General features: G+C 42.5%; 1 protein-coding gene across 1 annotated transcript in view; it reads left to right on the top strand.

Moving 5' to 3' along the window:
* ddb1 (damage-specific DNA binding protein 1) overlaps positions 1–13441 on the top strand; it is a 151693-nt gene that overhangs the window by 33672 nt on the left and 104580 nt on the right. Inside the window, exons 11-12 of the mRNA XM_079554673.1 lie at positions 6102–6177; positions 6244–6352. Coding sequence (XP_079410799.1) covers positions 6102–6177; positions 6244–6352 — 185 coding nt within the window. The remainder of the gene's footprint in view (positions 1–6101; positions 6178–6243; positions 6353–13441) is intronic.

The following is a 13441-nucleotide window of genomic DNA, read 5'->3' as shown; positions in this document are numbered from 1 at the left end:
TCTTCTTAGGATGTTGAGTTTGTAAGGTTTCGGGCTTTGATTGAAAATGAAGGAAATAATTTCAAGCTGTTGCGTCACAAGCTTGAATATCCATTTAATGTGCTCATAGTTTTATTCTTAAATGCTGTAATTCTGTTATTTTTATGTCGTCAGCACAAGGATTATTAACTCAAACTGTAAAGAAGTGCATCAGTCAACAGAATGAACGCCGAGCCGCACATCTGTTTGCCCGGCCCGGACGCCAGCTGCTGCCGATCAGGCCTCATCACAGGAGCGGGGCAGGTGGCGGGCGTTTCTCACCAGTCAAAGGGAAAAGGGGGTGGGACGCGAGCCAAGTGCTGAGACATTTGTATTCATTTAGCGGGCGGGAGCAGCAGGTTGTCTGACGTGAAATCGATGGCGTTAACCCTGCCAGACACTTGTTAATCTGTTTAGAGTGAACGGTACACCTGCACTGGGGCGCACAGATATCAGCCGCTTTGGAAACGCGGAGGGAAAAAGGAGGCGGGATGTCGGACGGGCCGCGGGCGTCTGTGATTGGTTGATCCGCCTGTCAGTCACGAGCGTCAGGAGTACAGGACTTTGTAAAGGATGAGTGGAGGAGTCGGAGCTGAGGTCGTATTAAAAGACCTACAAATAGAATAGGGAGGGCAGGGAGTTCAGTTTCCCGATGGCCTTGTGTACGAAACTGTTCCTCAGTCGACTGGAACTGTCCCGTAGATTCCACAGTCTCCTCCTTGAAGGCATAACCTTGAAGAGACTTCTCCTCTTTGCGGGTGAGACGGGTGGAGTACATCTTCTTAATAGAGGGGAGAGGAGCTCCACAGAGCTTCTCCACTGCTCTCACGATGCGCTGGAGGCTCCTTCAACAGGAGGCAGTGCTGGAGCCATGACACACAGTGATGGAGCTGGTCAGGATGCTCTCTATAGTCCCTCTGTAGAAGAACCTCACAGTGATATTCAGGATGCTCTCTATAGTCCCTCTGTAGAAGAACCACACAGTGATGGTCAGGATGTTCTCGATAGTCCCTCTGTAGAAGAACCACACAGTGATGGTCAGGATGCTCTCTATAGTCCCTCTGTAGAAGAACCACACAGTGATGGTCAGGATGCTCTCTATAGTCCCTCTGTAGAAGAACCTCACAGTGATGGTCAGGATGCTCTCTATAGTCCCTCTGTAGAAGAACCACACAGTGATGGAGCTGGTCAGGATGCTCTCTATAGTCCCTCTGTAGAAGAACCACACAGTGATGGTCAGGATGCTCTCTATAGTCCCTCTGTAGAAGAACCTCACAGTGATGGTCAGGATGCTCTCTATTGTCCCTCTGTAGAAGAACCACACAGTGATGGTCAGGATTCTCTCTATAGTCCCTCTGTAGAAGAACCTCACAGTGATGGTCAGGATGCTCTCTATAGTCCCTCTGTAGAAGAACCACACAGTGATGGTCAGGATGCTCTCTATAGTCCCTCTGTAGAAGAACCTCACAGTGATGGTCAGGATGCTCTCTATAGTCCCTCTGTAGAAGAACCACACAGTGATGGTCAGGATTCTCTCTATAGTCCCTCTGTAGAAGAACCACACAGTGATGGTCAGGATGCTCTCTATAGTCCCTCTGTAGAAGAACCGCAGTGATGGAGCTGGTCAGGATGCTCTCTATAGTCCCTCTGTAAGAACCACACAGTGATGGTCAGGATGCTCTCTATAGTCCCTCTGTAAGAACCACACAGTGATGGTCAGGATGCTCTCTATAGTCCCTCTGTAGAAGAACCACAGTGATAGAGCTGGTCAGGATGCTCTCTATAGTCCCTCTGTAGAAGAACCACACAGTGATGTAGCTGGTCAGGATGCTCTTTATAGTCCCTCTGTAGAAGAACCACACAGTGATGGTCAGGATGCTCTCTATAGTCCCTCTGTAGAAGTTGGACATACTGTAACTGAGGCTGGGACTCTGGCTCTTCTCAACTTGCGGAGAAAGTAGAGACGCTGATCACTTTTCTGGAGCAGTGATGTCGTGTGCATGGTCCAGGAGAGCTTCTCTGTGATGTGCACACCCAGGTCACCCTCTCCACTGCAGCACCGTTGATTGTTAGAGGAGCAATGAGAGGAAGTGTGGCAATTAGCGCTGGGCGATAAATCAAATTAATTCATGCTTTTAAACACAGATGATGTGGAAAATGGCTAAATCGTAAAATCGAGTCCGCCGCTCCATGTCCCCCTAACATCTCAATCTATCAGCGTTTCAGACGCTCTGTTGTGAAATGACACCAGTGGTGAGACTTTCTGATGATCTGCTGCTTCACAAAGTGTTGTGTTTTAAGAGGAGGCGGTGGAGTTTTCTTTTTCTTTTTTTTTTTCATAAAACTAAAACACTTTTAAAAACTCCATGGCTGTATCCGAATGTCCACACTAGTCCCTAACCCCTCATTCACTACATAGGCCGCACTATATAGTCACTATATAGTCACTATATAGTCTTTGATCCTGTTGGCGATTCGGACACAAGCCACGACTTTCTCCGCGCTGCGAGACGCCACGCGCGCTGCAGCTGCAGATATGTTTATTTTTTATTTTTTTTAGCTGAATTTATTTATTGTTACAAACATTTATTTTATGAAACAGAACGACTGTTTTGGCACTTTTACAGGTGTTTTATTTGTCATTAAAACTATCATCACAAAAAAAGGAAGAAAAAAAAACCATCACCCCAGCGTTAGCTCAGAGACTAAAAAAGTAGGTAAAAGTCGGTCAGAGCCCGGTGTCCGAAGCGGCAGCAGATTGAGTGACGACATCTGCTAAAAGTCACTTAACTCCGGGAATAAAGTATTTCTGCGATAAAAAACAAACTCAGAGACAGTGGAATATTTATGGATAAATACGAGTCAGATACTTTATATTTAACATGGATTTTACATGAATGACTTGGATTATTCGAGAAGAAGCTGTCGGTCATTTAACAGCTCAAGCTAAAGGTTAGCGGCTAACGTTAGCATCTTTTCACCGTAACCGTTTATATTTAGGTCATTTATTCATGAGAAACACAAACACTCGACTGAAACAGCTGATTTACTTCAGTCGTGTTGTTTAGTTCAAAGACCTGTCTCTGTCAGGCTCTTCTCCAACTCTCGCAATGCATTGTGGTCTATATTGACCCGTTTAGTGACCATCGATGCTCACTACTTTTCCAGATGCATTGTGGGAAATTTCGAGTGCACTACTTTTTTCTCTTCGTAACGTTCATTGTGTCTCCTTGTATTCTAGTATCACTTTTTAAAAAGTGATACTTTTTTCTCTCTGGACATTCGGACACCCCTACAAAATGGCGTGACCACTAGTGTGGACATTCGGATACAGCCCATGGTTTATTAAGAGGTTTTACTTTTGAGAGCAGACAAGGAATATCTAAAACAGAAATAACTATTTTTAAATAGAGGGTTATGTTTTCTTAACAGATACAGACGGCATCTCGTCATAGAAGGGGGCGTGGCTTCGCCGAGGGGGAAAATAGAATCTTTAGAGAAAAACAATTTTCCACTATTTTTAGCCATTTTCTGGTGGAATATCAACTTATTTATCACATAAATAAAGTCAAGTGTAAATCAGGCCCATATGGATATTTTCTCACAGCAGATTGTTCAGTAGAAGTGAAAAAACGGCAGTTGTAGATCGCGCTAGCTAACCGTTAGCATTAGCCCGATGCTAATACGAAGCATCAAGTTAGCATTCTCCGTTATTTATGTATTTTTGGGCTGTTGAACCACTTTGCTCCCCCCCATGTCTTTGTATCTTTATTTAGTAGAAAACTATATTCATAATTCAGCGTTTGTTAAAGTAGATTTTGAATAATTAAAGAAAGTTTAGATTTTTCTCTAAATTGTTTTCCCCCAACTGTTTTCAAACATGACCATATACACAGCCCTAGTGGCAATGTCCAACAAGGTCACAAGAAGCAAAGACTGAAGAAAATTCAAGCGATTATCCATAGTGCAGGTTTAAAGAAACTTCCTCTAAAGATATAGCGGTAAATCTGGAAGTTGAGTTTGTCTTTCATCTTTAATGATACCGATATTACTGATCCAGCCACGAGCCCATACATCAGTCCATCCAGTTTCACTCTGATCTCATCCGTCCATAAAGCCTCGGGAAACTCTTCAGATAACTCCGGGCTCAGTCGAGACATTTCAGCTTTTGTGTTTAGTTCTATAGTGGCCGGGTTTCCGCTTTTCTCACTCTCAGCTCTGATCACTTCGTACTTCTGGACACTCAGGTCAGTTACCACAGCTGAAAGTGACAAAAAAGAATAATACTTTCCACACCTGGGCCATTGCAATTCAAGGCGAGATTTTTTGATAGTTTTCTTCCTTTAGTTTTGTTTGTGGAGGCTCTCATTCGTCCATCGTAGAGAAGATAAATCATCGACCGGACTGGGTTTAGGCTAGGAAAGAAAAAGAGAACTAAGACCTCTTTTTCTGGCCAATAAGAGCAAAGAAGAAGCTCTTGTGACTAGAAGTGAAACGTCCTCAGCTTTACCTAAGCTCAGTCCAGTCGATGATTTAGCTTCGTTTTTCCCTGAACATCTTAGTTTTCATGTCAGAGTATGAAAATGAGAGAAATGTGTCATGCATGTGCAAACGCTGCAAAACTTTGAGGCTGGTTTTCTCAAAATTAGGTTTTCGTTCCACTCGTGCAACAACTTCTCCACTTTAGTCGCTCCCACAGACTCCAAACCCTCCAAACCCTCCAGTCTCGGACTTAATAATATTACTTATTTTTTTTTTTTTCTAATATTGAGCTTTGAACCCCGCGAGAAAAAAATCTGATCTTTTTCACTCATGATTAGCTTATTAAAAAAATAAATCCCCTCTGAAAAAATCTTTACTAATATGTCAACAAAATAAATCTATACATTTACATTTAGTTCAATCCATTATTGTGATTTCATCAATGAAAATATAAGCAATTTTGGTCATTTTTATGCATAAAATGTCTTATTTTTGCTGGGGTACCTAACTTTTTGTTGTAAAGTAAATTTGTTTTTACCACCACAGAGTATGTTATAAACACAGCAAAAACCTTTGGTTTGGTCCCCCGTTCTTCACTTTGTCACCGTTCAAAGCTGAACATGGGCTTGAAACTGGAATATAAACAATTTATTTGAATAATTCGGACATGAGATTTACCTGTTGAGTGCCAACAATCCAGACCATTTTTCCTGATATTTGTAGGACCACAGCGTATTCTGTGTTATAGCTATGGACACATGCTGTGGCTCGTTTGAAAAGGTAAGACCCTCAGCTCTCAGTAGGTGAAGACAGTTTAATTCTATGTGCCTCGGTTCATAAACTAAACAGAGTTTAGATTTCACAGATTTTTTTCCTTCTAGAAACAGAGATAATGCATGTTTTATGAAACACTCTCCTTTCTGATTAACTCCGCTCTCCTCTACAGGCAGTAACGTTATGGGAAGAGGCAAATGCCTAAATCGTGTTATCGATTACTTTTCATTGCGTGTGCATTTTAACAGCCTGGTTCTTGGATTGAAGACTTAATCAGGATGTTTCGCAGCCGTTTTAACCATTTAAAAACTCAGAGAAATGTTAAACTCTCAACTGTTTCGATCTGTACATGGGAAGCCGCTCTGCTTTGTCAAACACACTCCAGAGAGCGAGAGAGAAGTGTCGGCTGTGCAACACCACGGCCCCTCAGACTAAAAAACAAGAAGAAAAGAAACGCAATAATATATATATATATATAAAATGTCCAGATCGTGACTCTTCACACGTTTTTGATCTTCATTTATTTCCCTTCTGTTCATCACAGAGCTTCCAAAACCACACATAAGGTGTAGTAGAGTGTCTAGTTCCGTAATGCTAATGTTTTCAGCACTCAATATGCTAAATGATCCAAAGTTACGCTCGCATTTTTGATTTCCCTTATTTGCACTGGCCAGGCTTCTTTTATAAACCCACACTGATGAGTTAAACTGTCCCGTCAGTGGCTCAGAGCTCGACCAGGACGTTTCCCCCTCGTTCACGCCTCCTCTCCCTCGCTCTCCCTGGTTCCCGCCGGCGCTGTCCGTGAACCCTCCGCCCTCTCTCCTCAGGTCTGTGGCCGCTGCGCTCGGAGGCCGGCAGGGACACCGATGACATGCTGGTGCTGTCGTTCGTGGGGCAGACTCGGTGAGTGGGAGATAAGTGAAGAGCCTGTCCCGTGTTATCTCATCACACGACTCCTGTTTGCCCTAGAGTCCTGATGCTGAGCGGGGAGGAGGTGGAGGAGACCGAACTGCCGGGCTTCGTGGACAACCAGCAGACATTTTACTGCGGCAACGTGGCGCACCAGCAGCTCATTCAGGTTTGTCGATGCACGGAGGTAACGGCAAACCTCGGCGATAACACAGATGTTTTAATCTGTGCATGAAAACAATTGGTCTGGGCTCTGTCAGTGAGCGAAACTTCCACAAAAGAACAGATGGAACTTGGTGAAAATAAGTCGAAAACAAACCAATTTAATGAGCAAAGCGTTGTCTTGTAGTGTCTTATGCCTGAGACACATTAGAGGATTTTAGGAATATTCTCTCAGGTGTTTTAAGCCACAGACCAAACGATTCTGACAAGTGCGAGGCAAGATGCGAGAACACGCTGCTCTTTTCTGTAGACGTGTAGACGACAGGTTTGCAGCTCTTATACCAAGGAGACTTTGTTGTTTTCGAAGGATAGTGCACAGCCTAAGAGGGTCTCTAACCTTTATTCCCGGGGAGCTACTTTTATACAATGAGAACGTCAGGGAGCTACTTGTGTTCAAAGCCTGCGACTTGGCTGGAGTTCAGGAGACTTTAGTCGCCAGGACAAGGGTGGGTACAGGGAAAAAAAAAAAAAAATCAGATACCGGTACTTAAGCAAATCCACAATAGACCTTTTCCCAAGCAAGTGACTTCCTTTAATTTAGAGGAAAAGAGGCGGGCGCTCGCTGGATCACCGTGGTCGTGTTTCTCAACCTCAGAGACAAATTTGGGGAGTCGCCAGATCATGCAGATAAAATATACATACTTTTTTTAACACATAATATAATAGTGCCAGTATATGTTCGTAATTTGCTACATTTTATTTTAGCCATTTGTTTTTTTTCTTTGTTAAGAGTTATGTAGGCTAATGATCCGATTCCTCACGGTGTGACCCGGGCGGGGGAACCCCTTTAACTGTTATGATGGGGGTCGCGGCTCCAAAAGGTTGAGAACCACTGTGCTAGACGATAACAAATACACTTGCTCTTTAAAGAGTATCAGTCTATATCACACTACAATGATGACCAAACCTTCTGTTGGTCTGTAAATGCAGTAAATTAGAATATACCATGGTCTGGGTGAATACTGGATCCTGATTGGCTGGTGCATTATTTTGGTGTAACCGCACACGTAGTCCGGTAGTTAAATCACTGGGATATCACTCCGCTGTGGCGTCGCCATAGCAACGCATGACACAGCTGAATCAGATAAAGGCGTAATTAGTGACTGACAGGAACGTATGAGATGGATTTTGTGTTAATTTCAACGTTTTTGGCCAAAACCAAACGTTTGCTAAATGTTTGTAGAGGAGAGTGAGCAGCTAGGTTAGCTACTGTTAATAACATACGAGCTTTACATTTCTATTGAAAACGGTTAAGGCTATTCATGAGTCAAGAACACCACGACGCGCAGTGGAGTTACTCCTGCATTATAAGCGTCTAATGCCGCTCCGAGTTGTTTAATCCTTACATAATCCTCATAGGGAATTTTGTTCTCTGCCTTTGATCCATCCTTGATGGCGCTGGGGTGACCTGTATGAACAGTGAGCTGCCAGTTAGGCCAACGCCTGGAGCCCCATCTCCAGATGTGGAGCCAGACTAATGATCAGAAACACCTGGCTGGAGGATTCACCTATTGTACACACAGAAAGGCCCCGTCCCACCGTGCTGCCTAAATAAGACCAGTGCTCTTTATCCAGTCCGCATCAGAGCTGGAAACTTAATATAGCTGATTAAGCCTGTTAGATGAGAGGCGACACGTCCTACACTTTAACTACAGAGTACAGAAGACAACTAAAAAACCTTCACCGAAGTTAAACAACTCCAGTACGATGGTTGAGCCGACACAGACAGACACCGGTAGCACCTTCACTTGTTCATCTGACACCACACTGGCATTGTTTTATGGTCTCCTGCCCTAACCAAGATGGTATTTCAGATAAAACGACTCAAACTCTTTATTTTGACCCAACTGTTCGCAGATTGTGTTCAGCCTGTTCAGAACAAACAGATTAAAGATCAAGCGTGTGAGATGTAGAAAGTGTTCCCGGTTGGAGACCCCTGGGCTAAACGGCGCAAACATTCAGATTGCGATTGATTAATGGCCCTCGACCGCCTGCTGCTCTCGGCTGAAGGGTCAGTTTGACACCAGTGAACCTGATGTAAACTCTGGCTTTAGCCTCGGCCTCAGACTGTTTACAGTGAAAGAGGCTCGTGCTGCCCTGAGGCGCTCCAGCTCCCGAACTCTGCCATAAATCTCTTTAATGTCACGATTGTTGGGATTTGCTTTGCTTTTCCCCTAGATTGTGGAGTTTTTCTCTGCAGCAGTTGTTTTTGTAAACTCTGGGTTTGAACAAAAACATCAATATCAGGGCCTTGTGCAGTTTTTTCATTTGTTGTAATAATAGATACAACCTTACATCTTCCATGTTTTAAATGTATGCGCAAATTCTTATAATAAAAAAATAAAATAAGCCTTGGATATATTGCCTATATACAGTAGACTCTTTCTATAGGCTATCTAACTTTTTTGGCCTTTTAAAGTACCGATAAGAGTAATAGTATCGATAAATCCTTAATGATTTATATATATATGTGTTTTTGTGTACAGCACTTTGGGCAGCAATGTTTTTTTAAATGTGCTTTATAAATAAGCTTGACCTTTAGTTTAACACTGGCTGAATATTTGCCAACTAAACAAGTCACAAGGGGTTTCATGCTCGGCCACCAGGGGGAGCTGTTCTCCCAAAGATCACCCTTGACAGGAGCGATCGATAAACAGCTGGCTCTTAGTTTTTATACATCTGGATCATCCATTACCTGGGAACTGATGTGAGGCCGTTTTCATGTGGTTCTGACTTGGAATATTTTCTGCCCAGATGATTAAAGATCAGAGATTTGCTCTGATGTATTAAGTGAAGTGAGTTTCAGCCACAGGGGTCGGTCACTCTGTGAAAGTGCAGGGACGTTGCTCCATCTATTTAGACCAGACATGTCAAGGGTTCTTGATTTTGTAAACTTAGACACGGTGGCACAGTGGTTAGCGCCGCCGCTTCACAGCTAGAAGGTCCCGGGTTCGATTCCCACCAGGGCGAGGCCTTTCTATGTGGGTTTGCATGTTCTCCCCGTCAGTGTTAATTTCGTCGACTAAAATATTTAGTCTTAATTTTAGTCAAAGTGATATTTTTGACGACTAAAATTGGACTAAAACTAAATTAAAAGTTTCTCATGAGAGTAAAACTATGACTAAAATGTCCAGATGTTTTAGTCGACTAAAATAAGACTAAATAAAAATGAAAAGGAGAGACTAAAATCATCCAAACTTCTATTGAGCGTCTGAAAGAGCCTCAGATCATGTAAATTCACTGCCAAAGGATCAGCTCTGAGGTTTGTTCATGTGGAGCAGCTCCATGAAGTCGAGGACCTGATTAAATATGATTATAATGAACATTATAAATGCAAAGTCGACTAAATTCGTCTTAAATTTAGTCGACTAAAACTAGACTAAAATTGAAACTTTTTTTTTTTTTTTTTACTAAATCTCGACTAAAATTAAATTACATTTTAGTCAAAAGACTAAGACTAAAACTAAAATAAATTGTCAAAATTAACACTGCTCCCCGTGTCTGCGTAGGTTTCCTCCGGGTACTCATGTTTCCCCTACCACTAAAAACATGTACAATAGGCAGGTGATTCTGACCACCAGGCTGGCTCCACATCATGGAGATGGGCCCCGGGTGCGGCACTGCTGTCGACCGCTGCTCCTAAAGGGTCCCCGAAGGGATGGGTTAAATGCAGAGGACAATACGTACGGGGGACAATAAAGTAAACAAACAAAGTAGAAGTACTGAGTAGGGCAGGGCGATGTGGCCAAAAATGTATATCACGGTATGAAACTGAAATATATCGATAATGATATATTTGGCGATATAATTTACACCTGGCAAAATACATACAAGTCAAAGCCTTTAGCCGATTGGGAAACTTCATTTACAGCTATTTTATTCTCTTCATTCATCTAGATTCATCTAAATCTCTTCCTCCATCTGGAAAAACACCAAACATGAGATCAAATAATATTGCTACAATTATTGGCACCTTTATCTCCATAACAGTAAAAGCAAATATGAGCAACAAAAGCGACAAACTTCCTTCATATCATTAGATTCTTTCAGCCCCTGAAGCTCCACAGTCATGCTTCTGCTGCTGCTCTGAGTGACTCTGAGGAGCATCTCCGTGTGGTTCTGACATGAGCTGCACAAATGATCTCATCTACCGCGGTATGAAAGTTTACACCAGTGTCCAAGATCCCGCGCACGGTATGACATGGACCAACCCTAGTACTGATACTTGGGTAAAAAATTCTCCAGTAAAAGTAATTGCATCACATCATAGACTATTATTTATATTTTAGTCATTTTAATCTTGTTTTCAGTGCTGCTGCTTTAAACCAGACACGATAACTGCAGCTACTGTACTTGCAGTATATGCTTTTAAAACATTTATTCTAAAAAAAAAAAGTAAAAAGGCCAATGTAGCAGCTGTGGTACGAAGCCCAAGAAGGTGATATGTTTGAAACGGATCTATTGCAAATGAGACATTGAGTCTCAAGGGACAAACCTGTTTAAATAAAGGATTAAATGAATACCGTAAATGCTCTAATATAGGCCGGGGCCTTTATTTACTCAAGGGCATCTAGGACCAGGCCTTTATTGGAACCAGGCCACAATTAGAGCCACAATTAGAGACAGGCCTTTATTTCTATTTGAGCAAAACGGACGACCAGGAAAACGAAGAAAAAACGAGATTTGTGTCCATTTGCACCTAAAATATTAGGTTTATTTATTAATTAACATTTCAAACCCTCTCCCAGCGGCTGGAACATTGACGCCTTTTATTTTGTCGGGACAACAGGAAGTGTTTCGTTGCTGTTAGCGGAGCTTCGACATCAGTGTCACTGCAGGTTTCTGTTTCGTTTTTACCACGGACCGGATTATTTGTTGTTTCTTGTGTAAAAGGCGAGTTTAGACGGAGCGTTTGTGTTTGTGATCGATCATGAGACTGACCCGAGAGAAGACGAGACGCTCGCGCTGATGGGAGGAGTTATTTTGAGGTGTGAGACTGACCTGCACACGGAGCAGCTGGACGTGCTTTGAAGACGCGAGGGTGACTTTATTAAAACCCTGGAGGGTCACACAACTCTCCCCCTGTTTCCAAATATCGTCACAGGAGGTTTGAAAAGTGTCTAAATCTGTGTCAAAGTTACGTTCGGATCAGCTCCTCCGCAGCGTCCCCCTCGGCCCGGGTTCCCGTTTGTTACTTCCTGCATGTGAGTTTTCATTTACACGAGTATGAGACAAATTCCTAACATGGGGAATATTTCTACCGCTATAGTTAATAATAAAAGCCCCGCCCTGTTTTAGAGACCGGCTTTAATTTGCCTCCGCCAGCCACGAACCCGGCCTCTGTCAGAGACCCGGCCGCTAATGGAACACAGGCCAGTATTAGAGAATTTACGGTATTAAGATAAACAAGTTACTTAGTTCTGCTTTAACTTCCCACCTCTGATCTAGACACGGTCTGTGCCTGGACTGAACCCATTGTAATAAAGAGGATGCAAACCTTAAAGCTGGCTCTAATATTGTTAATCACATGGGGACCTTCCTCTATGGCCTTGCATTAAAACCAGCTCACCCTCCTGTTTGCTAAATAATCCTCAGTATCTGTAGATCTTATAAGGCAAATGTTGCTGCAAAAGAAAGTAATGTTATGATCATCGACTTCTATAAATGCGCCGTATTGTAGCTGTTTATTAACGCACTTCTCTCTCCGGGAAGCGATAAATGTTCTTACTTGTGCAGCTTAACACCTGACATCATCATTTGTGGGGGAAATAATCTGGAAGCATAATCTTAGCTCACTCACAGACAGAAATGACTGCACTAAAGCTACACAGTTCCTCCGGTTCACTCCACATTTCCATATTTCTGCAAGGCGCGACATTTCTCAAAACAGGCTAAAAGGCGGCGTTTTAAATATTAACCATAAATCAAATGAGTCCCCGTAGTGTTAAAGTGTTGTGAGGGCCATTATTCCGGATCCTCTGCCTGCTGCGCTAAACTTCACTGCTTTAATTAACCAGGGCTGCAGTTTCCTTGGAGAAAATATGAACCTAACAAGCGCATGAAACCACAGGCAGAAGCTAAGAGACAGGAAATATGAAGGACCTTGGCTCTGGGATGATATTACAACTTTATTGGCTTCATTTGAGTTGAATTTTTAATCAACCCCTGACTTATGCTTGTGCAGAGATTCCAGAGCAATGGAGTCTGCATTTGTAGTATGGGCTCTGAATGCTTATTATACTATAAAAATGTTTCTCTCTTCCTATTTTTTGGTATGATTTTTGCTTAATTTCAGCGTAAAGTGCAAATGAATGACTCACAAAATTCAATCAGGTTTTGATTTTTTATTCATCTCAATTTAAAAACATTTTTGTTCAGATACTGCTTTTATAAACCAAATAATTGACTTAATTTAATGCAGGGGTGTCCAAAGTGCGGCCCGGGGGCCAAATGCGGCCCTCGGACCAATTTATGGTGGCCCTCGGCCTCTTGCTGTATTGGTGCACATCACCAGAGATGGACCTTTTTATTTGAAATGTAATAATTCTATACAATTCTAACCTAACAACTAACATTTTATTGTGAGACTGAGCTGGCATGAAGGTTTTAAGCTTAAATAGAGGTATGGGGCACAATTTAAACCTCTGCTAGTCGAAGGCTTTGCGGCACTAACCACCGATCTATGGCCCTTCACCCCGTGTACACTTCAATATGCGGCCCCCCATGAAAAAAGTTTGGACACCCCTAATTTAATGCATGTAGTCACCAATAAGAACTCATGCAGTTTATTTAAATGAGTTTATATTTATATCGGGCGTAGATGGCGGTCGGTGGAGCTAGTTTTGGGCGATCGTGTAACCAGCTGGATCGATACAGGCAACGTCTGACATTTCTTTGGCAAATTCAAGCTTCAACTGGTGAGCAGTGTTGGGCAAGTTGCTTTAAACAGGACTATAATATATTATGTTGTTCTATATGAGGGCAATATGGCCACAAATGTATATCACAGTATATAAAAGAAATGTCATATTCACCT

This window comes from Gobius niger (assembly GCF_951799975.1).
Source record: "Gobius niger genome assembly, chromosome: 4".
In the NCBI taxonomy this organism is placed as follows: domain Eukaryota; kingdom Metazoa; phylum Chordata; class Actinopteri; order Gobiiformes; family Gobiidae; genus Gobius; species Gobius niger.
The sequence above is the reverse complement of the archived record's forward strand: the minus strand, read 5'-3'. Positions and strand labels throughout refer to the sequence as shown.